Source organism: Oryzias latipes, chromosome 18 (assembly GCF_002234675.1).
Source record: "Oryzias latipes chromosome 18, ASM223467v1".
Lineage (NCBI taxonomy): Eukaryota > Metazoa > Chordata > Actinopteri > Beloniformes > Adrianichthyidae > Oryzias > Oryzias latipes.
In genome coordinates, this window is record NC_019876.2 from 2184909 (window position 1) to 2210973 (window position 26065).

At 43.5% G+C, this 26065-nt stretch overlaps 1 protein-coding gene across 5 annotated transcripts; it reads left to right on the top strand.

Moving 5' to 3' along the window:
- Window positions 1-4556: 4556 nt before the first annotated feature.
- On the top strand, window positions 4557-22247 carry LOC110017033 (NACHT, LRR and PYD domains-containing protein 12-like). 5 transcript variants are annotated; one of them, XM_023965962.1, is made up of 14 exons: window positions 4558-4686; window positions 8072-8209; window positions 8292-8402; window positions 8940-9059; window positions 9496-9551; window positions 9639-11427; window positions 14365-14538; window positions 15549-15725; window positions 18664-18840; window positions 19419-19592; window positions 20596-20769; window positions 21305-21481; window positions 21592-21765; window positions 22079-22247. In XM_023965962.1, the coding sequence occupies exons 2-14, from the start codon at window positions 8124-8126 to the stop codon at window positions 22098-22100; spliced, it is 3411 nt and encodes a 1136-aa protein (XP_023821730.1). In that variant the 5' UTR covers window positions 4558-4686; window positions 8072-8123; the 3' UTR covers window positions 22101-22247. The 5 variants fall into 5 exon arrangements, with proteins under 5 accessions (XP_023821732.1, XP_023821730.1, XP_023821731.1 ...); XM_023965963.1 differs by having other exon boundaries at window positions 9642-11427; XM_023965964.1 differs by lacking the exons at window positions 19419-19592; window positions 20596-20769 and having other exon boundaries at window positions 4557-4686.
- Window positions 22248-26065: the final 3818 nt, after the last annotated feature.

The window sequence follows — 26065 nt, forward strand, 5'->3', positions numbered from 1 at the left end:
TCCCTGGAGAGGTGTTCCGGGCATGTCCCACAAGTCTGAAGGTCTGAGGTTTAGGACGATGTTTGTGGATCTCAGTGGTTTGAAGTGTTGATCCAGGTTGATCTGAAGTGTTGAGAGTTTGGTTCATGTTCTCCTTCAGGAACCGACCCACAGCAGGTCTGTTCAGGTTCCTGTGGTTCTTGGTGTTCTTCTAGACAACATCAAAGGTGTCTGTGAGCTAAAATGTTGGAAGTTCTACCAGAACAAAGTGAAATGAACACAGACAGACAGTTGAAACCTGAGAGTCTCAGGGTTTTTTCAAACTGAAAGTGACCTCAAGAGGTCGTGACATAAAGGGGAGATATTGTGTTGTCTGAAAGAATAACCCGTCCCTGATATTTATTATAATAGGACTGATTTTGCTGACTCAGCTGGGATTTTCTTTGCCTTTAATTTCCCAAGAGGCTGCTCTGATATTTATACTCTTATTACCTCTGCAACAAATAAAGGCAAACCGCACAATGTCTGTACTTTGACATTTATTTATTTATTATTTTATTTATTTATGTATTTATTTAAGAGAGAGGAACTTCACTGCAGAAAAACAACCGTGAAGTTAAAACTATCAAATAAAAACATGAACCTGCGTTTCTGGTCTGGATCTTTTCTTCTGTTTCTTGCTGGAACGTTTAGACGTTTCTCCTCATCTGGTTCCTCTGATGGTTCTGTTCTTCAGAGGCTGGAAGTCATGTGACCACACACCTGTTGTCTCCTGTAACCATCAAACACAGCAGTCTTCCTCTCCATTCAGAGTTATTCTCAGAGAAATGAAGGTTTTCTTTTCCTCTGGATGGAGGAGCAGCTGACAGACGTTTCCATGGAAACCACTTCCATCTTCCTGCTTTGATCTTCTGTCAGAAATACTGTCAGGAAGATGTTGGAGCTTTGATTGGGTCTTCTGGTGTTCCAAAAGAGGACGATGTCACACTAGACACCAGAAAAGTGTCTCCACTTCCATCATTCCAGAGTCCGTCCAGGAAAAACCTTCAGCTTTCATTTCCAGTCGGTTTTCTGGAACCAGCAGCAGGACCTCTGCTGGGATTTGAGCAGAACAGAAACAAAGCTCCTGAAATCCAGGAGACGACTGCAGCAAAGTCAGACGGATCCCAACCGTCAACTTCAACCTGAGGAGCTGAACATCCAGTGGGCAGATGAAGGAGCTCTCAGGCATGAAGTCCAACTGAAACCAACAAACTTCTGTCCAGAAAAACATGAAGATGTCTGATGATGTCATTTCTGATGGTTCTAGCGTGGAGCTCCATCCCTGTAGGACTCAGTCTGAGAAGATTCTTCCAGCAGCAGCAGCAGGACCTTCAGGAGAAAGGAGGTCAGAAGCTGCAGCTTCAACCTTCAGTCAGAGCTGAGGAAACACCTTCTAAGGTTGGACCAGAACCAGAGGGACGCTTCATTTAAGGAGGAACTCATTCACAGTCCAGAACCACGGAGAAGAAGACCAGGAAGGAGTCCATCCATCAGAGGAACAGATCATGGAGATGTTGGAGATCAATGCAGGGAAGCAGATGGAGACGCTGAGAGGAGGAAGAGTGATGATAATAATAAATTTTGTTTATATGGCGCCTTTCTAGACACCCAAGGTCGCCTTACAGATAGAAAACAATGGAATACAATTAAAAGAAAGGCACATTAGTTAAAAACAAAATAAACAATAGAGTCATAAAATTAATTAGGGTGGATATGCTTGTCTGAAGAGGTGGGTTTTCAGATTTATAGCAAACTGCGGGAGTGAGTTCATGTTCCGTAAACCTGAGGGAAGTGAGATCCAGAGCTGGGGGGCAGAGCGGCTGAATGCTCTGCCCCCCATGGTGATGAGACGAGCAGTGGGTGTAACAAGCTGGAGTGAGGAGCAAGACCTAAGGGAGCGGGTGGGAATGGCAACATGGATAAGGTCAGACAGATATGGGGGGCGCGAGTTTATGGGGGGCTTTGAAGGTCAAAATAAGGATTTTATAATTAATCCAGAAAAGCACTGGTAGCCAGTGAAGCTTCTGTAAGACTGGTGTGATATGCAGTGTGCATGTGTGCACGTGCACGTGGGGGTGGAGATACATGTATGCTGCCAAAGTGAACCGTGTGTTCATGAGGGGAACCAGATCCTACCCAGCCAGACCAGGAGAAGGGGGGGGAGACCCAAGCAGCCCCCCCCCCCCCCCCCCCCCCAGCGCGGAGAGGCATAGGTGAACCTGGCGTCCGGCCACAGGACAGGAGTACCATGGCTAGGCGTGCTAGGCGGCAGCCATGGAGGCCACCGGGCGCTGGACACCGAGACAAGGGCCAAGGACGAGGCCAGGGCCCCGAGAACCCATGAGCCCCCCACCACAAGCCCGGCCGCCATGAGAGGACCAGGCAGTGGAAGACCGGCCGTCCCTCCCAGGCCCCCCCATTGATGGAGGTGTGGGTGTGCTGTGTGTGTGTGCTGCAGGTAAAATAGGAGGTCTCCAGTTTGGGGGGCCCCACCGCTGCCAAGCCCCCCACTTCAGGGTGTGTGGTGTGTGTTTGTGTGTGCTGCTAACATCCAGTGTGTGTGTCTAAAGTGGAAGTCAAAATTGTAGGGGGGACCAGTGAAAGATGAGCATGGATGTTTGACCGTGCCCTCCCCCTCCACCAGACCATCTAGACCAGGGGTCGGGAACCTTTTTGGTCGAGAGAGCCATAAATGCCACATATTTTAAAATGTAATTTCAAAAGAGTCATACAATAATGTAGCGTCCCTTTCCCACACTGACGGACGGAGACTTAAGCTCTTTTCGGTTTCTTCATCCTGGTTACTGAAGACCGTAACCAACGCCGTACAATTAATTCAGCAACTCCTGAATCTCTCCCGTCGAGACAAGAGCGCTTCTCCCAACTTTATATTCCCTCAAGTCCTCCCATTTCCCTTATTTGGCCCATAGCTGAACCCCATTGGTCCAAACTCCCCAATGAAAGGCTGAGCAACAGAACTGAGGGCCAATTAGCATCTCTGCTTGATGCGTTCAACAAACTCCAGAACTTTGAACGCGACCCAACAGCCACCCAGTTAAACTGAGTCCGCTACAATATGTTTAAAACTAAATATACAAGTGAATGTGTGCATTTGATGTAATTTCAACACTTTTAAAGTACAATAAGCCTGTGTATTCTTTTGAACAACATTGTTATGCTGTTGCTAATGAATGATGAGTATTTCTTAGACTGCTGGTGCTGCGTGGTGGTTTTGCTGATGGTCTAGTCTGGTTGATATGTGGTGAGTTTCTGTTTCCTGCAGGCGTTGAGACGTTAAACCTGATCGTAGGTTGGTCTGAATGCTCTGTAGATGTGACAAAGACTGCTCACGTGCAGATGTGGATCCAAACACACACTCACGCCTCAGTGAGTGACGGGCTGTGTGTTTTAAGCTATGACAATCCCTGTGCAATTCACCTCGCTGCCTGTGCCCACAACCCCCCCCCCCTCTTCCTCACACATCCCGTCCCTGCAACTGCACGTTCTTTCACAGAGACGGGAGCGCGCAGTTGCAGGGACGGCAATTCACACAAACTCTGTGAAATAATAGATAATGGTAAACTGATAAAGGCGCAGGTTTTTATTCTCCAAGTGCCGCTACTACTGCGTGCCCCTCTGGCATCGCATCGCGCCCGAGAAGGACTGGTCTAATAAAAATTTTTTATAATTAATGATTTGTCTGCAGGCTACATGTGACCATCAAAAGAGCCATATATGGCTCGTGAGCCATAGGTTCCCACCACCTGCTCTAGAATGTCACCTCCAACACAAACAAACACTCAAACATTTACAAGATTGATCTAAACTGATTTCATTCACAAACAGCAGATCACAAAGATTTCAACAGATTTTAGCTTCAACTCAAAAAAGTGATTTCATCAAAATATTTTTCAAAGTAGAAATAGTATTGCAGCTGTTTGTCACTAAAGTACTGCATCTGTGTTTGTTGGACCTCCAGCAACAGGACTGGAGACGTCAGAACAAAAAAAAAGGTAAATACTTGTTTGTCCTCCAGTGTTTTCCAGTCTCAGTCTCAGCTGCTCCGTCTTTTCTGCTCACTTTGTTTCAGTCCTCATCAGGAGATTCACCCTGCGTGTCTGAACAGGAAGCCCACACTCACCTGCCCCCCCCCCCCCTAGAGGATTGTTCTGGTTCCTAATCAGTTGTTCTTTTACTTTCTATTCTTATTCGTTTTTTGTTTTTTCCAGTTTTTTTTTCTATCAGGAAAACATTCTGATTCAGTTTTTTATTTCATTTCAAACATGAAATGAAACACACAACAGTTAAAAACAGAGAAATAACTCAGAATGTCGGAAAGGGTGAAGCTAGAAGTAAATCCTTGCATGGTCCCTCCACTTTTTGCACTTTGTGTTGATGTTAGGTTTATGATTTCTAAAGTTCTGCCAATCGTGTTCTTGGTTAGTCACAGCAACATCTTTATCTTTATCACTTTATCGGGCTGTTCTTATTGAACAAAGTTCAGTTGTTGATGAAGCTTTCTGTTAATATTCACCAACATCAGAGAACATCAGCAGCTCTGTTTCCCTCAGTCACGGTTCCTGATAGCAGAGTTCTGTTGTGTTTCTGCTTCTTGTCTGTGGATTTCTCCATATTTGTGGTTCTGGTTCTGTTCACATGTTGAAGGTAAGTTCATGAATGTTCTGTTCTTTAGTTCAACTCTGGAGAAAAGTTTCTGTTTGATGTTTGACGTAAACCTCCAAGCTGCAGCAGATGTGTCAGCAGAGAACAGATGATCGTTAGAGTTTCTAGAAGCTGCTGTCTGTTCTCTGGTCCCTAAAAGACATTAAAATATGTTTTTATTAAGGAAGAAAAAAAAGGACGATGGAGGAACAAAACTGCAGGATCTAGAGTATGAGCCGATAAATTTAAACTAAAATGTTTCATAATGATGGTCAGTTTGTCACTTTGTGATCTATGGGTGCTCCCCCCCGCTGTGCCGCTGCCTCTTTAGGCTACGTGCCTGACCCACCAGAAATGATGGCTGTTCTTTTTTTAAAAAAAATTTATTGTTCAAAACAGAACAAATCTGCATGAAAACTACAATAGTCATAACAATGAGAATGCCAGGGGAGGGCATCTTTATTCAGTGGCGGTTCTACACTAACATACTCCCTGGGTGAGTAAGCCCCCCCACACACACACACACATACACACATACATTTTTGACAACATCCTTTTGTGTTCCCTATCTATCCTTATTTGGCAATTGTACACAATAATATAGTTTCATCAAGCTGTTGCACCAACGGCTTGATGAAACTCAGAGAAATGCTGCGTTCATTTGGTGTGTGAATGACAGGAAGAATGAAAAACAACAAATCATCCAACAAGTCATGGATGCTAGAGGGCAGGCCCCAAACTTTTTCTTGTAAGGACCACAATAAGTCTTTTTCTTTAAAACTTTAAACTTCTTTGATCTTTCTTTGATTGTAAAGGCCTATAATCAAGGTTGATTGAATCATGATCCTTTTAATAAAATAAATAACACTATGTATGTGCCCCCCTCCTGTTGGGCAGGTTTTGGCTGGGTCTGGCAGTTTTCAGATGACTTTTGGGCTGGAAAACTGTGACTCTATCTGGCAACACCGGCCAGGCCTTTCTCGATCAGTCCATGCGTAAAATGGCGTATACTTATAAAGCGCTTTTCTAGCTTCTTTGAAGGCCCAAAGCGCTTTACAGTCACAGTCCCATTCACCCAAACACACACATTCAAACACACACTGCATATGGTTTATCGAATTTTTTGCCACTGGCACATGAAGGCTATAGGACCCAGCAGCATATTTACTGCTGCAGCTGCAGACACGTGATTTCTTGTAACTGCAGAGAGGAGTGTCACACACAATGAGTTATATCACTAGAGGAGACACGGCCATTTTAGAAGCCTGGCCGACGGTGGCGGAGCGCGACGCCATCTTGGTGAGGTCGACGACGTCCACATGACATTGATTTCTATTGATTTTAGAGGTGTCTAAGTAGCTTTTATATACTATATATATATTTACATCTGTATATATTTATACATCTATGTAAATATAGATAGATAGATAGATAGATAGATAGATAGATAGATAGATAGATAGATAGATAGATAGATAGATAGATAGATAGATAGATAGATAGATAGATAGATAGATAGATAGATAGATAGATAGATAGATAGATAGATAGATAGATAGATAGATAGATAGATAGATAGATAGATAGATAGATAGATAGATAGATAGATAGATAGATAGATAGATAGATAGATAGATAGATAGATAGATAGATAGATAGAAACTTTATTAATCTCCCAAAGGAGAAATTCAGGTGTCTGGTAGCAAAACACACAACCACTCACAACAAACAACAGTAAAAAGACAGTTCACAAAATATTATCAGTTCATATCAGGCAGGTTCATTAAACAGCCTGATAGCTGTAGGGACAAATGAGTTCTTAAAGCGCTCTGTCCTGCAGCGCAGTGAAAGGAGCCTATTACTCCGTGAGCTCCTCTGACCAGACATCGTGTTGTGCAAGGGATGTCTAGCATTGTCCAGGATGCTCTGAGTCAAGGGCCTCATCCTCTTCTGCAGCACAGATCCCAGAGAGTCCACCCTCCTCCCGATCACAGATGCACATCTCTTAATCAGTTTGTCCAATCGAGTGCAATCCCTTGTGGTCATACTGCCACCCCAGCATACAACCCCATAGAGGACAGCACTCGCCACAACCGACTGATAAAAGAGGAGCAACATGTCAGTACATACATCAAAGGACCTCAGCTTTCTCAGGAAGAACAGCCTACTCTGCCCTTTCTTATACAGAGCATGAGCCTGCTCCGACCAGTCCAGTTTGTGGTCAAGGTGCACACCCAAGTACTTGTAGGTGTCAACCACCTCGATTCCCCCTCCATCGATGATCACTGGCTGGTGGAAGGACTTCCTACTAAAGTCAATAATCATCTCCTTGGTCTTTGATGTGTTCAGCACAAGGCCATTGTCCCTGCTCCAGGAGGTGAATCTGGTGATGAGCTCCCTGTACTCACTCTCATCCCCTCCCTTTACACACGCCACAATAGCAGTGTCGTCCGAATACTTCTGGACATGACAAGCTGCAGATGCATAATTAAAGTCAGCAGTGTAGAGTGGGAAGAGAAAAGGCGATAGTACAGTTCCCTGTGTTGCTCCGGTGTTGCTCATCAATGTCCCAGATACACAGTCTCCTAGTCGGACAAACTGTGACCTAAGAGTCAGATAGTTGTGGATCCAGCGAACAAAAACTGGATCAACTCCCATCCTCTCGAGCTTCCCCTTCAGCTGCTGAGGCTGGACTGTATCAAAGGCACTTGTGAAATCGAAAAACATCACCCTCACATATCTGCCAGTCCCTTCCAGAAAGGAGAGCACCCTATGGACCATATACAGGACTGCATCCTCCACTCTCACTGAGTGCCTGTTAAAGGGAAAGTACAAGGTTTTATATCACTTGTTCAACATTGCTGTGCTAAAATCTAATAATTTTTTTTTTAAATCCAACACAATTATTATCGGGATCACAAATTCTAACAGCATGCCACACAGCCCAATCAGATGGTTCATCAGTTTTGTTGACACAGACAAACAAAAGGTTTTAATACTACTAATAATAATGATGGATCAGATTTATCTGCGCTTTTTCCCAGATTTCAAAGCACTTTCAATGTGTCCATTATTCATTCATTCATTCCTCATGTATACTTGGTGATGGTAGTGGCATGGCTGTCAGTTGGGGCCTACGGTTCCTCTGACCATCACCAGGACATTCACACACATTCGCACACCAGTGGAGCCACACTCGAGGCAGGGGGTGAAGTGTCTTCTCCAGGGACACAACGACAGTTGACTGGGGGGACCAGGGATCAAACCCCCGACTCTTTGATCATTGGACAACCTGCTCAACCTCCTGAGCCACTTCTGCTTTTGGTACCAGAGTACAGAGCTCAGAACCTCATCTGGTAACAACCAGGATGACATGTTTCCTCTGCAGGGAAAGGTGGAAGGTGTGTGTGAGCTGATGTGGATCCAGTGAATCCAGCAGCATGGATCAGTGGGAGGTCACACAGGAGGGAGCCCCTCCCTCTAAAAGCAGAGATGGTAACCATGACAACCAGAGCAATGCTCAGAGGTAAGATCAACATCTCCAACTGTCCATGATCTACTCCATGTCAGAGCTCAGCACTCACACCAGCAACCTTCAATCTTCACAGGAACCAATTTGGACCTGGACCTGGACTTGGATCCAGCTGTGAGTCCTTCAGGAGAGACAAGTCGAGGGATAATAACCCAGACTCCAAAGACATCCATTCAGGACTGACACAGTAAGTGTTTGTCAGAGTTAAAGGAGGCTGGATTCTAGTCCAGATGATCTGTAGTTTTCAGATGAAGGACTTGAGGTCTGGTTCAGTTCTGGATCTCTCTGATCAGACTCACTTGGAGCATCATGTGTGTGATGAGATCTTTTTAGTTGAGTCTTCTGAGAGTCTCTGAGAGACATCAGAGATGTTGGAGAAGAAAACATGTTGACTGCTGACTCTGACTGACAGCAGCTCCAGTCTAATGAGAAGAATCACTGCAGACTCCTAGGATTCAGATTTTCATGCTTTCCAAACATCACATTGTTCTAGTTTGACTTCCTGCTATCAGAATTTCTACATTTCTACATGGAGAATTGGAATCAGCTTTTCTAGAAAAAAAGTCTGGATTGACTGACAGAAAATGCTGAAAGCTGGAAACTGTTGATCCAAACATGTCATGTTATTCCAGACTAAACAGCTCAGTCTGTGTTCATGTCAAAGTCCATCAGCTGTTCATGAAGAAGCAGATCCTCCAACACTCTGATGGTTTTGTGTTTGCAGAGGTCAACAGGTCACACAGAGAGTCCAGTCTGCAGCCTCCAGCTGTGGCTCCATGAAGAGTGACCGGTCCAGATGGGATCCTCCAAACTTCAGAACTGAACCAGGACCTTCAGACTCACAGTAAGAAGCAGTTTCTAGTGAACAAAGCAGAGTTCAGCTCTCAGCAGGAACAACAATGTTCTCATCAAGAACATCAGCTGATCCATCCAGGAAGGTCAACCATCTGCTGTGATGCTTTAGGTCTGAGACGAAAGGAAAGAGTTGGACAACTCTGGAGGACACAAAGCTCAGTCTGTGAGGATGAAGCAAACAGCTGAACTTTTCTCTGACCTCAGTCCAGACATGAGCTCCAAACACAGCTAACACATCATTTAGACCTTCAGATGGACTGGATCTGCTCTGGTTTAACCTGGAAACACATTTGCTCACATTCAGCACAGTCTGGATCACACAATGTCTGAGTCTGAAGATCAGAGAGGATCTGCTCCATGATCAGAGTTAGTCTGGAACTTCCCACTGACTGCTTTAATTGTTGTTCACTAACGTTTCTCCTTAGTGTCCACAGAGAGAAGAAGAGGAGCGGACCCCAGTCTGCAGAAAGACCCAGAGCTGGTGAGTCAGAGCCTGATCCTCTGCTGATGGATTCTTCTGGAAACATGTGGAACACTCATGAAGGAGCTTACTTCTCTGCTCTTTTAGCAGATGTTGTTCTGCAGGAGATGTTTGGAGAACATCAGACGAGTCTGAGGAGCCGAAGTGAATATGTGGCTGAAGGAACTGAAGAAGCAGGAAGAGAAAAACGCCTCAACAAGGTCTACACTGAGCTCTACATCACAGAAGGACTGAGACAAGAGGTTCACACCCAACATGAGGTGATGCAGATGGAGACAACCACCAAGACCAACAAGCTCCATGGCACTGCAATCAAGAACCCAGACATCTTCAAAGTCTTCCCTGACCAACACAGATCCATGAGAGTGGTTCTGACCAGCGGAGTTGCTGGAGCAGGAAAAACCTTCTCAGTGCAGAAGTTCACTCTGGACTGGGCCGAGGGCTTGGAGAACCAAGACATCAGTGCAGTGGTTCCTCTGTCATTCAGGGAGATGAACTTGATCAGAGATGAGCAGCACAGTCTTCTCACTCTCATCCAACGTTTCCATCCAACCTTCCAGAAGATCCCAGCAGATCAGCTGTCTGTCTGGAAAATTCTCTTCATCTTTGATGGTCTGGATGAAAGCAGACTTTCTCTGGACTTCAACAACAGTCAGGTGGTGTCTGATGTCACTCAGAAGTCATCAATCAATGTTCTTCTGACAAACCTCATCCAGGGACGTCTGCTTCCCTCAGCTCTGGTCTGGATCACTTCCAGACCTGCAGCAGCCAATCAGATCCCTCCTTCATGTGTGGACAGACTGACAGAAGTACGAGGCTTCAATGATGCTCAGAAGGAGGAGTACTTCAGGAAGAGATTCACTGACGAAGAGCTGTCCAGCAGAATCATCTCCCACATCAAGGGCTCCATGTCTCTCTACATCATGTGTGAAGTTCCAGTCTTCTGCTGGATCACTGCTGTGGTTATGGAGAACCTGCTGACCACAGAGCAGAGAGGAGAGCTTCCCACTACCCTGACTGACATGTACTCCCACTTCCTGATGGTCCAGACAAAGAGGAAGAAGAACAAATACCAGCAGGAACATGAGGAGAATCCACAGGAGCTGACAGAGGCTGACATGGAAGTTCTTCTGAAGCTGGGGAGGCTGTCATTTGAACATCTGGAGAAAGGAAACATCATGTTCTACCAAGAAGACCTGGAGCAGTGTGGTCTGGATGTCACAGAGGCTTCTTTGTACTCTGGAGTTTGTACTGAGATCTTCAGAAGAGAGTGTGAGATCTTCCAGAAACCAGTCTACAGCTTTGTTCATCTGAGTGTCCAGGAGTTTCTGGCTGCAGTTTACATGATCCACTGTTACAACAAGAAGGTAAAGGACATTGAGAAGTTCCTGAAGGACTGCATGGAGAATCCATCCCTGGATGAGTTTCTGAATAGAGTCATGGAAAAATCCCTGCAGAGTCAAACTGGACGCTTGGACCTGCTGGTTCGCTTTCTTCATGGTCTCTCTGTGGAGTCCAACCAGAGACTCTTAGGAGGCCTGCTGGGTCAGACAGAGAAGAATCCAGAAACCATTCAGAGAGCCATCAACAACCTGAAGGAGATCAACAGTAAAGGAGTCTCTCCTGACAGAAGCATCAACATCTATCATTGTCTGATGGAGATGAAGGACCTCTCAGTTTATCAGGAGATCCAAGAGTTCTTGAAGTCAGAGAACAGATCAGAGAAGGAACTCTCAGAGATCCACTGCTCAGCTCTGGCCTACACTCTGCAGATGTCAGATGAGGTTCTGGATGAGCTGGACCTGGACCAGTACAAGACATCAAATGAGGGTAGACGGAGACTGATCCCAGCTGTGAGGAACTGCAGAAAGTTCAGGTGAGTCCAATGTTTAAGGTTTAAGAGTTTATTCCCATTTCTACATGTAAAGCAAGCACATTGGAACTTTTCTTCTGCAGCTCTCAAGTCAGGGTGAATTACAGAGGACAACAAAACAAAAAAAAACAACAAGGCTCATAAATAAGATGAGGAACAAAATTTAAGAAAGAGAAGAGCAGAATAAAAATATTGCAGTGTCCCAACCTTTTCATTATTGCATTATTTGTCATCTCTGTCATATAATTGATCGTTGCACTTAGTGTCCAGGCTAGTTAGCATGTTGTGTGCTTCAGTTCAGTACAATCTCTCCACCATAATGCCTTGTGCTGTTCTGACAGCCGCTGGGAATAAGCTGTTGTGGAGGTGTGTGATCTGTGCGTGGATGCTTTCAGGCCTGCTGCTTCTGAGGTTATGGCTTAAGTCCACACACTGGATCAGTGCATGGATGGGGTGGTGTCTGTCCCTGATGATCTTCGTCCTGCTGCTTTGTCTGTAGATTGTCTCGATGGCTGGAAGATGGCAACCAATGATTTTACCAGCTGTGTTGATGACCCTTTGCAGTATCTGTTTATAGTGGTGTTTCCAAACCAAGCTGTTGTATGCTGGTGAGGATGCTTTCAACCCTCTGTTGACTTGGGTGACTGTCCGGCGCTTGAGTCCGGCCTTCTTCAGCAGCCTTATGAAGTACAGCCTCTGCTGGGTTTTCGTCACTGTGGCAACAGTGTTTCTTTCCCAGCTGAGGCTGTTAGTGATCTGCATACCCAGGAACTGGTTACTGTTGGTCCACTCCTCCACAGTCCCATTTATGCTAAGCGGTTGATGTGGTGGGGCATTCCTTCTGTAGTCCACAACTATTTCTTTTGTTTTTTGTACATTGAGAATTAGGTCATTGTCTTCACTGTAGATGTGATCTTGTACACTGAGTCTCTGTACGCAAACTCGTCCCCTCCTCTGATGAGACCATGTTATGGTTTACGTTTCTTGCTTTTGTGTTTTTTGCTGTTATTGTTCTGTCATGTTTTGAGTTTTAGCTTCCTGTTTTATTTTGAAAGGTTTCCTGTTTTGTTGTTGAATCGAGTTTTACTTTGGTGCCTTTATCTTCATCTTCTTTATCTTCCTCCTGTGCTGCTCCTTAGTCTGATGTATTCCCAAGTTTCTAGTATTTCGAGTTTTGAGTTTGCTTACCTGCTCTGCAGTGGTGTTTTTTGGTGTTTGGATTGCTTTGAGAGTTAAAAGTCTAGCTCACCTAGAACCTCCTGCCTTCTCCTCTCAGCATCTGGGTACTCCCTCAACCCCCTTCGTGACGGTTGTGTCGTCTGCATTCTTAATGATGATGCTGTTGGAGTCCGGGGAGGTGCAATGGTAGGTGTACAGTGAGAAGAGTGTTGGACTGAGGCAGCACCCCTGTGGTGTTCCGGTGCTGACAGTCAGCTCTGCAGAGACCTTCTTTCCCATCCTCACCAGTAAGACGGTGAGACAGTGTGACAGTCCACTATCCAGTTTCAGGGGGGTGTAGGTACTGCCAGTTCGGCAAGTTTTTCAGTCAGCTTCCACTGCCTAAGGTTATTGAAGGCAAAGCTGTAGTCCAGGTACAGTAACCTACAGTAGCCTAAGTGTTCTTAGTGTCTAGATGTCGCAGGGTGGTGTGAAGTGCCAGGGCCAACGCGTCCTCTGCTGATCTGTTGGGGCAGTAGGCAAACTGATATGGGTCTTCTGATTCCACCAAGGAGTTAATGTGTGTCAGTACCAGCTTGTCCAGACATTTCATTGCTGCAGGAGTGAGAGCCACAGGTCTCAGGTCATTCACTGTTGTAATATTTGTTTTCTTTGGGACTGGCACGATCATGGAGGACTTGAAGAAACAGGACACAGTTTCGTGCGAGAGGGAGATGTCAAAGATGTCTGTGTACACTTCCGCTAGATGCTCAGCGCAGGCTTTCAGAACTCTTGGTGACACGTGGTCCGGTCCCATCGCCTTGTACAGGGTCACCTGCTTCAGGGCCCTGAGGGCCTATGTGTGAGACACCTGCAGTGCAGCCTCTTCTGGATCCCAGGATGCCTTTAGGCAAACCTCTTTGTTGTTCTGGTCGAATCTTGAATAAAAGTTCTTCAGGATTTCTGGCAGAATGTTGTTCTGGAACTCTGACCTGCTTGTGTTTGTCCTGTAGTTGGTGATGGTTTTCATCCCCTGCCACGGGCCTCTAGAGTTTTTTTTCCCTGTGGAAGCTCTCAGGTTTCTGGCTGTAACTTCTCTTGGAACCCCTTGATGGACTTCTGGAGGTCACAGAGAGCGTGTTTATACTCTGTGCCATCTCCTGACTTAAAGGCTAGAACATTCGACCATGATCATTGTCATGGTCAGAGTGACAGCAGTCCATCTTTGTGATCCAGATGTTCTGTTTTGTCAATTTCCATGCGGTAACCTCCTAAATGGATAAATAAAGTTGTCTATCTATCTATCTATCTATCTATCTATCTATCTATCTATCTATCTATCTATCTATCTATCTATCTATCTATCTATCTATCTATCTATCTATCTATCTATCTATCTATCTCTCTCTCTCTCTCTCTCTCTCTCTCTCTCTCTCTCTCTCTCTCTCTCTCTCTCTCTCTCTCTCTCTCTCTCTCTCTCTCTCTCTATCTATCTATCTATCTATCTATCTATCTATCTATCTATCTATCTACCGTGAACTTTGTCAGTCAGACTAGACCTCAGATCCCTGACAGACTGAGGGCAGCATGAAGCTCCATGGAGCTCCACCTTCTCTCCTCCAGCTGTTGTTGATAGAGAGATGAAGGTCTGAGAGAGACTGATGAGGAGGACTGTTTCATGATGAAGATGATCTCTGATGAGGAGAGAAATGTCCAACTGGAACTTCATCACAGCCTGAATTTATTATAAGATCACCTGTTTCTCTTTGTTTCTCTTCACAGACTTTCATCAAATTGTGGACTCTCAGAGTCTGACTTTGAAGTTGTGGCTTCAGCTCTGAAGTCCAACCCGTCCCACCTGACAGTCTTGGACCTGAGCAACAATAGCCTCCAGGATTCCATGAAGGTTCTGTGTTCAGGACTGGAGAGTCCAAACTGCAGAGTGCAGACTTTGAGGTCAGAACATTGAAGCTGCTGGTTGGTTCATTTCCAGATTTGTAGTTCTTCACTGAAGCTCAAAGGTTTGGATTAAAAAAAAAGATTTCAGGATTTTCTAGAAATCTATAATACTTTGAAGAGTGGAAGAAAACAGTTGCTTAATTTTTTAAGGACAAAGATGTCTCCATGGAAACATAACGTTTATGAGTTGAAAGGTTTAGGAGTTGAAAGAGTCAAGAAAACCAGGTATTTTCTGTTTAAAAAGGAGGATTATCTATGCTTATCAGGGTTCTGTCTAATTTAGCTGTTGGAACGTTCTTCAATGTCTCTTTTCCAAGTATTCATGAATCAGCAAGTAAGTTTTCTTGAATTTTCATCCTCTGTAAAATATCTGCAGGGGGCTCAACGTTCTTTGTTCAATTGATTTTGTATCAGATCCATTAAAATAGTGTAAAGAACGAGCTGGTACGTCATTATGACCGAGCTGGTAATTAAGTGGCTTCATTGGAGAGCTGTCCGTGCCCCATACACCGCACAACCCTGGACAGTCTCAGAGAGAAAGATGTAGGCAGAGAAACAGTATGGAAGTGTCTTCTGCTTCCAGCACTCTCCCTCATGGTTTCACCCAAGATTCCCAACTTCCCATGAGTCTTGGGGGCTGAAGGCGGGGCTAACCCCCAGGACGCCACAATAGGTTAAAGATTTTTCTATGAAAGTTTTTTTTAACCTATAAATGAAAGTGATCTTCTATTCTCAATACACTTTACAAGTGTAATCATTTAAAAATGCATTTTACAATTTAGGATTCAAGATGAGGAAATTCAATTTAATCTGACATTTTTGAAGTGAAAGGTTTTTGGTTCTATAATTTAAATGAATATTTATTTTACAATCATCAGTTCAATATATGGTTCTGCCGTGCATTTTGAAAATCTGTCAGTCTCTCGTCAGGGCGGGTCCCACCTGACCGAATTTACCAAATTCCAGCTGTCATCTCTGCTCCTGAACACTTTTCTTTCTACTTTCAGGCTGAAGGAATGCAGTTTGTCAGAGATCAACTGTGAAGCTCTGGGCTCAGCTCTGAAGGAAAACCCGTCCAACCTGACAGAACTGGACCTGAGTGACAACTACAGCCTCCATGATTCAGGATTTCTTCTTTTGTGTGGTTTTCTGGAGAGTCCAGACTGCAGACTGCAGACTCTGAGGTCAGACTCCATGTTTCAGTTGTGTTCAGATCTATATGATGACAAAGTTGTGTTAAGACTGAACTGCAGACATGAGGCTGGTGGTCTCCTGCTGCATGCTTACCATCTTCATGGTCTGAAGGTTTTTTTTTTCTTCTGAGCTGTGGTCCATTCACTGTGGCAGAAGATCTCATGTTTGAATGTTTCTTTTTCCACCATGGTTATTAATTATGGTGGAAAAGTATTTTGTAAAACTTGTTTAAAAAATGATTGGTTCAGATGTTCTTTATCAATTAAATTGATTGTGTTATGATGATTGATATGACACTGATGTGTTTCAATAATGATCTTGTCAATCAGAAATCAAAATCTTATTTTAGGTCAAGTACCTGTTTAATGTTAGAATTCCTCTCTTGTGTGTTGGTCATGCTTGGACCAGCCCAAGATTCTGACTGAAAATGTAATCAGTCAGTCTTTTGTCAGCGCGGGTCCCACCTCACGGGGTCCAGTTGTCATCAGTAGCCGTGGTTCCATGTGACAAAAATGTTTTGATTAAATCAAAGATTGGATTAGAATTCAACCGTGTACATGGACCCAGAAAAACCTTTTCCGAATATAACAAACAGTCAATCAATGTTTGTGACTTTGGCGGCGTGTCGAACTTCAAGGTCATTTCGAAAACACGCAATGATAAGGAAAACGGCCATTACTCCGCCATGCCTTATCTTATCTGATCCAAAATTGATGTGCATGAATGTAGTCTGACTCTAAACACATCTGCGGTGGAAGAATCCGGAACAGGTGTAGCGCCACCTGTTGGCAACAAGAAATGACATGTTTTACTTGGAGCATCACTGCTGCAAGTGGGATGAGCCGACACACCTCAAAACTACGTCCACCTGTTAAAAAGCCATTGGAGTTTACTCCGATACAAAACCATAACTTTCAATGCAGGGGTGTGTTCATGACGGAGCGGCAAATTTGGGCATCTCGCCACGCACACAAAAGTTGCTCTCACATGCATATACCTTCTCCGATCTCACTGAAATTAAAGAGATTTGATTAAGCTTCCATTCTGAACCCATGGATGTGAAAATATTTGACGAGCTCCATAGCGCCACCTAGTTATTGAAAAACACAGTTTTTGTAGCATTCTGCCCTATGTTTTCTCTGTGCTTCATCCGGCGTGCATGAAATTAAAGCTGAAGATACTCAGAAGGATCTTCTTTCATAATTTGCAGTTTCATGTGTGTACACCTGACAGTGCCTGCGTTAGCCCCCGCCAAACAGGAAGTGGTTGATTGCGCTTACTCATAAGATAAAAATTCATAGAAAATCACCCATTTGTCTCAGGAAGCTAGGATTTCAGAATTAGATGCCTTTTATAAACCCTACCTTTGATACTCCGCACTATACAGTCTATGAGAAAATTCATCACTTGATTTTGCTTATGAAATTTTGGACTGAACAAATGTTTTTACCATAACTTTTGTTTAGGTTATCAGCACCAAACTTTCCCAAGTTATAGGTTTTTATGGGCTAATGCTTCCTAAATGTTTTCATAATTTATAAAGTTACAGGTGAATTTTGAGACCATTTTGAATCCAAAATGTCCGAAAAGGTGTTTTTCAAGGCGAAACTACGAACACCTATTTTTTTCATAACTTATCATCCATATTTCAACACCAAACTTTCTAAATATGTAGGATTCTGTCTCCTATATCTGTCTCATATATTTTTTTTTGAATTTTAGGTGGAACAGATGATTTTAAAGACATTTTATTCATTACAAAATCTGTGCTTTGTACATTTGGACTCCAAACAAATATTTTTTATCATAACTTATTTTTCAACTATTGACAACAAACTTCATAGACATATAGCTGTACATGTCCAAATGGTCCATGAATATTTTCACAATTTTAGAATGAACTTGTCAATTTTAAGATATATTTCCCTCTTACATGCAAACGCCTCTCTAACTCAGGCCGACTGCAGGGGTCAGGTTACAATTATGTTCCTCCTCCAGGGTTTCCTGCTCATATGTTAATTAGCCAGCAGTGACAAGCAACTTGAGAGGAGTTATAATTTGGCCACAAAAAGCCAGTTCAGCACTGAAAGACTGCTTTTTCATTTTTTTGTATGTCTTTTATACATCCTTAGTACTAATCATTGCTTTCATTATAAAACTTAAAAAGCAACTTTTGCAATATCCAAGATTTTTTTAATTCTCAAAATTTTGTGTCAGCTTTACAGTGAGTGATGAAACCTGTTTGTCGGCCGGTCATAGCAGGAGCCCCGTCTGCAGTCACTGCTACTAGCTTTACTAATGGTACCTTTTTCTGCACAAAAACTCCTACACCGTGTTATAAATTTCAACTCCTCTTGTAGTTGTCTGTAAGGGCAGATGTGTCAGGAGTTCTTCTCTTGTGGAAACCAAAAGCTATGCTGTACTGCTGCTGTTAACAGACTTGTCACACTGCATGCAAAACCACCTGAACTTTGCAAGATCCTGGGCCAGCTAATTGGCCAAGTTAGCAGACATAGCCGATACTTATCCAGACATTGTAGTGGAAATTAGATGAGTTCAATTTTTCTCATCCTTATGGACAGTGTTAATAATTATCATCATTGCTTGATTGACAACTTCTTAATCTGAAAATGCCTTCTTCTTGATGAGAAAATGGGTCTAAAGGTCTAAACGAGGCTTCAGTTTAAGAATTTTGTTGTAATATATGCAAAAGTTTCTGTCCTTAAAGCCAACAGTTTACACACACAAACACACAGGCTTCTGTCATATAAACAGTAGCTTGCAGCTCCAGAATGGTGGTGCCCCGTGCCAGGCGTTCGCACCACGTTCTTGGGCCCGCTAAATGCTACTTGTAGCTTTAATTCTGATTATTTTTGCCCATTTTAATGCAGCTACTGCTCCTGAACACACTTTTCTGTCTGATTTCAGGTTGATGGGCTGCAGTTTGTCAGGGATCAGCTGTGAAGAACTGGGCTCAGCTCTGAAGAAATACCCATCCAACCTGAAAGAACTGGACCTGAGCTGGAACTGGAAACTGCAGGATTCAGGATTTCTTCATCTGTGTGGTTTTCTGGAGAGTCCAGACTGCAGACTGCAGATTCTGAGGTCAGACAGATTCCATTTTTCAATTGTGTTCAGATCAATATGATGACAAAGTTGATTTAATGTTTGAATGTTTCTTTACATCATCCTAATTTCTAATGTCAGCTTTCATCAGGACTGATCTTTTCTTTTTCCACTAAGGTCTGCAGATATTTCCTCATCACTACAGATTTAAAAGCTCCTTGCTGATTGAAATTATAAAACTGGCTTGTTCAACAATGATCTTGTAAATCAGTGATTCAAACCTTTTTTTGGGGGCCACAAAAACGATTGTCATTAATTGTTTTATGGAGAAACCAGAGTGCAGACTTTGTAGTCAGATTTAACCTTTCAGTTGTGTTCAGATCAATATGACGACAAAGTTGTGTTGACACCAAACTGCAGACATGAGACAACACATGACATCTGTGTTGCTGCCATCAGGCATGTGTAAAAACAAAAACATTTTTTAATTAATTGTATTTATTCTGTAATCTGTCAGGCTCCCAAAAGGGCAGGTCCCCACATGACTGAATTTACTAAATTCTTGGAATTCCAGGTGGCATAAATTCTCCTTAACACACATGTCTGCCTTCTTTCAGGTTGAAGAGAGGCAGTTTGTCAACGATCAGCTGTAAAGCTCTGGGTGCAGCTCTGAAGAAAAACCCATCCAACCTGACAGAACTGAACCTGAGCAGGAACAGCCTGAAAGATTCAGGATTTCTTCATCTGTGTGGTTTTCTGGAGAGTCCAGACTGCAGACTGCAGACTCTGAGGTCAGACTCCATGTTTCAGTTGTGTTCAGAACAATATGATGATAAATTTGTGTTAAGACTGAACTGCAGACCTGAGGCTGGTGTCTTGCAGCATGCCCCAGTGGCCCTCTTCAGAAACAGATACGTAAAGAGGAGCGGCCCCAATGGCCCTCCTCAGGAACAGACACGTAAAGAGGAGCGGTCCCGGTGGCCCTCCTCAGGAACAGATACGTGAAGAGGTGTGGCCCCAGTGGCCCTCCTCAGGAACAGATAGGTGAAGAGGTGTGGCCCCAGTGGCCCTCCTCAGGAACAGATACGTAAAGAGGAGCGGCCCCGGTGGCCCTCCTCAGGAACAGATACGTGAAGAGGTGTGGCCCCAGTGGCCCTCCTCAGGAACAGATAGGTGAAGAGGTGTGGCCCCAGTGGCCCTCCTCAGGAACAGATACGTAAAGAGGAGCGGCCCCGGTGGCCCTCCTCAGGTTCAGGAAGCTTGAAGGATGACCTGGCATTCCCCTCAGTAACGGATAGGCTGGACATGGAAGGGCATTGCAGGAACATTCAATTCCATTTTATTGTATAACCCAAAATCCCAACAACAGTCGTCTCGATGGGCTTCGTGTCGATAATTGTAAGATAAACATAAAATCAAAAGGATCATGAATTCAATAGGAAAATACTAAATTGAACTAACAAACTGACTCAGCCAAACTGGACATCCCTGCCCTTAGACCCCCCTTCGCGGTAAGGAAAAACTCCTAAAAAAACGGATTCTGGAAAAAACGAAGAAACCTCAGGGGTGAATAATTTATGATAAATGATATTTCAAAGTCCCATCTGGTGTAACACCATTTTAAATTCTTTAAAACCATAAAACTTTTATTTACAGGTCTTCACAACTTTTCAGCCCAAACTTTCACCTGAAAATGTGATGTCACTCTCTTCAGGACACGTCCCACCTTACTGCAAGTTCCTAGAGCTACGGCTGCATCTCTGCTCCTGAACACAGTTTGCTTTCTGCATTCAGGTTGAAAAGATGCAGTTTGTCAACGATCAGCTGTAAAGCTCTGGGCTCAGCTCTGAAGAAAAACCCGTCCCACCTGACAGAACTGGACCTGACCGAGAACAACCTACAGGATTCAGGATTTCTCCATCTGTGTGGTTTTCTGGAGAGTCCAGACTGCAGACTGCAGATTCTGAGGTCGGACTCCATGTTTCAGTTGTGTTCAGATCAATGTGATGACAAAGTTCTCCTGCTGCATGCTGACCATCTTCATGGTTTGAAGGCTGTTTTCTTCTTCTGAGTTTATTCCATTCACTGTGGCAGAAGATCTCATGTTTGTATGTTTTTGTTCCATCATCATCCAGACATTTCCTGTTCTTCATCCTCTTCCCTTCAGAAAGTTCCTTGCTGATTAATATGCATTTCTGTTGTGAATTTTGAAATTGTATTTTATAATTAACAATGATGAAAAAATGACATTTCAAGTCCCCTTAATTTAAAATCACTTAAAATATGTTTGGTTGTAATTTACAATTATGCTTTGTGTCAAAATCCCAAAGAAATTGCTAAACAATGCCATGCCCCCCCAAAAAGAAGGCTTATCACATTTTTATTGACACTAAAAATACAATCTGTCTGTCATCAGGGCGGGTCTCACCTGACTGTCTTTACTGAGTTCCTGGACCTCCAGCTGCATCTCTACTCCTGAACACACTTTTCTGTCTGATTGCAGGTTGATGGGATGCAGTTTGTCAGAGGTCAGCTGTAAAGTTCTGGCCTCAGCTCTGAAGAAAAACCCATCTAATCTGACAGAACTGGACCTGAATGGGAACCAGAACCTGCAGGATTCAGGAGTGCTTCATCTGTGTGGTTTTCTAGAGAGTCCAGACTGTAGACTGCAGACTCTGGGGTCAGACTCCATGTTATTAATTGTCTTCACATCAATATGACGACAAAGAAGGACTGAAGGATGAAAACATGACACTTGTCTTTAAATTCAACTCTTTGTTCTGGATTCAGGTTGTGGCTCTGCAGGTTGTCAAAGACCAGCTGTGCTAATCTGGTCTCAGCTCTGAAGTCCAACCCGTCCCACCTGACAGAGCTGGACCTGAGCTTCAACAACCTGCAGTCTTCAGATGTTCAGCAGCTACAGGATCTGATGAAGAGTCCAAAGTCCAAACTGCAGACTCTGAGGTCAGTAGAGGGTTGGAGTCAGTCCAGCTGCTTCCAGATGTTTGGTCCTAAAGTTAGTCTGAGAGCAAAGATGCAGAGTTTCCTGTGAAGCTGCAGCTTCTCAGTGAAGCTCTGAGGAGAATGATGACGGGCTTCAGGACAGTCAGCCAATCAGAGCAGCAGAAGCTCCAACAGGTGAAGCTGAGAGGAAGCTGCTGCTCTGAACAGGACTGAAGCTCCTGCTGCTCTTTCTGCTGCTGTGCTGCATCACTGACTGACAGACCGGCATCAGGAGACACTCCTTCATCTCTGTCTCTCTGCTTTCTCTCTGCAGGTGGAAGGGCTGGAGACTCTGATCAGTAGGAGTGTGTATTGGCAAGAGTCTGGCAATACGATACGTATCCCGATATTTTACCCGATATTTTACCGAAACATATTTTCTTTCTTTTTTTTAAAATATGACTTTGAAAAAACTCTATCTGAATTTCAATGTCTTCCATTGTGATAGAATGGTCAAATTCAGTTTATTTAATGATCACAATGTTAAGCACTGCAACTGTATCTCATATATAATATGTTGCCTTTACCAAACACATTAACAGTGCTTTTATTTTGAACATTGTCTGATTTACACAAAATATATTTTTCAGTGTAAGAAAAAACAAAGAATGAATGTGCCTTAACCAATAAGTTTGTATTGGGGAAATAAAATGCTGCTTAATTTCAGCATTGCTTAATGTAGCGTCTCCAGTACTTTTAAACGGTTCAGGAGCCTGAATGGTGCTTCATCCATCCCAAGTAAAAACTAAATAGTTCATGTCTCATAACAACAGAACAAGCTGCCTCTGGCTGCAGTCTTCCTGTTGTTTTGTGTGGAGTAGAGCTGCTCAAAGAGGCTCTGTGTTCTCTGCTGCCAACTAGGAGGAGGGTGAAGTGGAAAACAAGAATCAGACGCTGAAGGACGCACAGAAAGAATTAAATAAATATCGTATTGATAGTATTTTGAATCGATACAAGTATCGCCAAATGAAATATTGCGATTTTTTGCCGAATCGATTTTTTCGAACACCCCAGTTCCTCCTGGATGGTGTTCCTGGGAGGTGGAGAACAGAGTGATGGAGGAATCAGAGGAAGTGGAGATGAGTGTCAGAGCTGCAGCATGAACTGATCTGAGATCAGCTCCACTGTCTCTCTCAGCATCAAGTGGACAGTTATTGTGCTGCAGCTCCCCCGGTGGACTAATGGAGAACTGCACTTCCTATTCTCATTCTAACCTGGAGTGTTGATCTGAAACATGGGTTGGATTCAGACGTTCAGCAGCTCCAGGATCTGGAGAAAAACAGACCTGCAGACAAACAGATTCTTTTCTAGATCACCACTTTCTTCTTTGATCTCCATTTGATGGACAGATGTGAGTTTGGGATGGACCAATCAAGGATTGATGGAATCATTGATCAGACAGAACATTTCTGGATGACATAGATCTATATGTGGGTCAGGGGAAAACACAGTCAGGTGTTGGGTCCTGGTTCTGTCTCTGGAACCGGGACAGAACCAGAACCACAAGATTCTGGTTCCAGATGTTTCACACTTGATTTCTGTTCTCCAGAAACTCTCATTGACAAACAAAACACAGAGTTTCATTCAGAAACCTCCAACATGGTCATGTGACCAGAATGTTCATAGTGGAGACACGGACAAACGCTGTGGTCACATGATCACTGGTTTGGATTCAAGTCCTTTGAAGTCAGGTTTTGGTTTTTTTTTTGGGTAAAACTCTGTTCTTTTTTATACTGACAGCATTTTTAGCTGAAGTTTAAAATAAGTTTCATCTAAATCCAGTAGAATCTCTTCATTTTCTAGAATGTGTGAAACTAGAAGAAACTTTCTGAGCATAAAGCCTGTTTTGTCCAGAGAACATGAATGAACAGAGTGGATCTTAGTGAGGAATGACAGCCTCTGGATGCAGAGAATCACTTTGATGCAGCTGCTGCAACAACACCAACTGCATTGAAGCAGGAGGGAGAAGGGAGACACCTGCTAGCTGTTTGCAGAACTGCATCTTAGTGTCAAAAGGCTTCAAACTGAAAGCTGTCTGTAAAATTCCTGCAGCCTGATCTAATAAATGCTCTTTTGAATCAACTCTGCGTTTTCTATTGATGTTTGTCTTCATTCTATCTTTGACTCACAAACAGACTTGAATCTTTAGCCTTCCCCCTCATCCTGTTCCAGCCGTTCCAATCTTCATGTGTTTGGTTCCTTCTCCATAGAAATGGGTTGGAAAGAGCTTTGGAATGTTCAGGTGGTGCTGATGTCTTTCTAAATGGGGGTGGGCAGAACAGATGAGAGCCCCTCCCTCCTGATTCAGAGGGGAACAGTGGGCAGCAGTTGAAAGGAGGGAGTGGAAATGGGAAAAGTTCTCTGCACGTTTCTCCTTTCCAAGAACAGAGGGACACGACTCCATGAACAGCATAAGCTAAAGAGTTGGAAAACATGTCTAAAGCTGCAGCACCACCTGAAAAAAGATGCTTCCTCTTCAGGCTCCGCCCCTCCACATCAAGAGCTGCAAGGAGAAGAAAGATCAGAGTTTCTGCTGAGCTGCTATTGGAGCTTTTAGGGGGTCAGATCTTTAGGAACATTTGCTGTCTATGAAACCAGGAAGTAAAGTGTTTTGAAAGATCAGATTGATGACATCATCAGTTGTGGAAACACTGGAAAAGGTGGTCTGAGAAGGAAAGCAGCTCTGAAGCTCTGCAGCTGACGGTGCAGCTTCAGGACGGCCACATGCACGGCTCTGATGCTGCTGAACGTCTGACTGAGATGATCCACATTCAGAAGAGAGTTTCAGAGTGAAAGACGTGTGGAAGAAGAGAATCCTGAAGGTTTCTGTGCAGACATGAACTCAGTCAGAGAGCGTCTGAATGTTGGAGGATCCAGAAGAAGCCAGGAGCTCATGAAGGTGGTTCTGTTGGAGCAGAGAGCAGAACTCTGATCCCAGTTTCAGGAATAATGCAGGCTCAAGTTCTGGACTGAAGAGTTCTCCTGAAATGTTTTGTTCAGGCTTCTTCAGGATCACATCTGTGTGTGAATGTGGAAGTTTGTCTGAACCAAGCTGCAGCTAGCTCACTTTGAAGCTCCTTCAGGCTCACACAGCAACAATGACAAAGACTGAAGCTGCTGTGCTGCCCTCTAGTGGCAAACATGGGATCTGCAGCACACATTTCTGCATTTCTGCCTGATCAGCATGAAGAATGAGACATTTGGTGTTTGACACAGTTTCAAGATCACAAATATAGCAGCTCCATGAAAAATAAAGAGCTCAGTCGTGACTTTGAACATGAAAAACATCTAAAGATTACTGTTGTATGAAAATGAAAAACCTTTAGGTCTCTGATTCTAAACCACAGTTTATTCAATTAAGTAGAATCTATTTCTGTTAGAAAATGATTTCAATGAAAATGAAATGTTTGCTTGAATGTTCAGACTAGAGCAGCAGAAAATCCCAACAGATCAACTTTCTTCTCCTGACTCACTACAGCAGTTGGTGACAAACATTTGATCATCAAGTCAGAAACTTCCTGCTTTTCTTGGAAAGACAAACCAGACAGAAAGTTGGAACAGTGGATTTGATGTCTGGTTGATCGAGTTTTGGAAGCTTTTCTTTCCAGATACATGGACTCAATAGAAACATAAAGTCAAACCAAATGAAAGGAAACTCCAGACACTTTCTTGGTTCAGTTGTAACAAACAGCAGACTCACAAATGCTGCATTTGAGGGACTTGAAGTCCTGAATTTGAAGGAAGACCACAGAGTTTAAAGACAGAAAAGTCTGGTTTTGATGATGACACTGACTCTCCATAGAAACACACCATCACGTGACCTGTGCTTTCTCTGTCAGAAGAAGTGAGAAGGGCGACACCTGCTGGCTGCTTTTAGGAACTGCGTGAAATCAAATCGAACCTCATCCAAAATCCTGTTTCACTTGAAGCATCAAAAAGATCTGATGTGTTCAGGAAGCAAAACATCACTAATTAGAACCAACATATTTGAATGAACAATGTTGTTTCTCTATGAAACACATTATTTTATATACTGTATATGTATCCATGGTTTTTTGTTTTGACTTTATTCTATTTTTCACAAACAGTAAAGTCTTCAGCCTTCAACCTCATTCTAATCAACCTTTGAGAGCATTTTTGTGGCTCCAACATTACAGTCATCCCTGCAAGGACAGAACAACAATAAATCATTAGTTTATCATCAGATCATAAGAACATTTAACAGTTAATAATATTAGACATTACAACTCTAAAACCTACA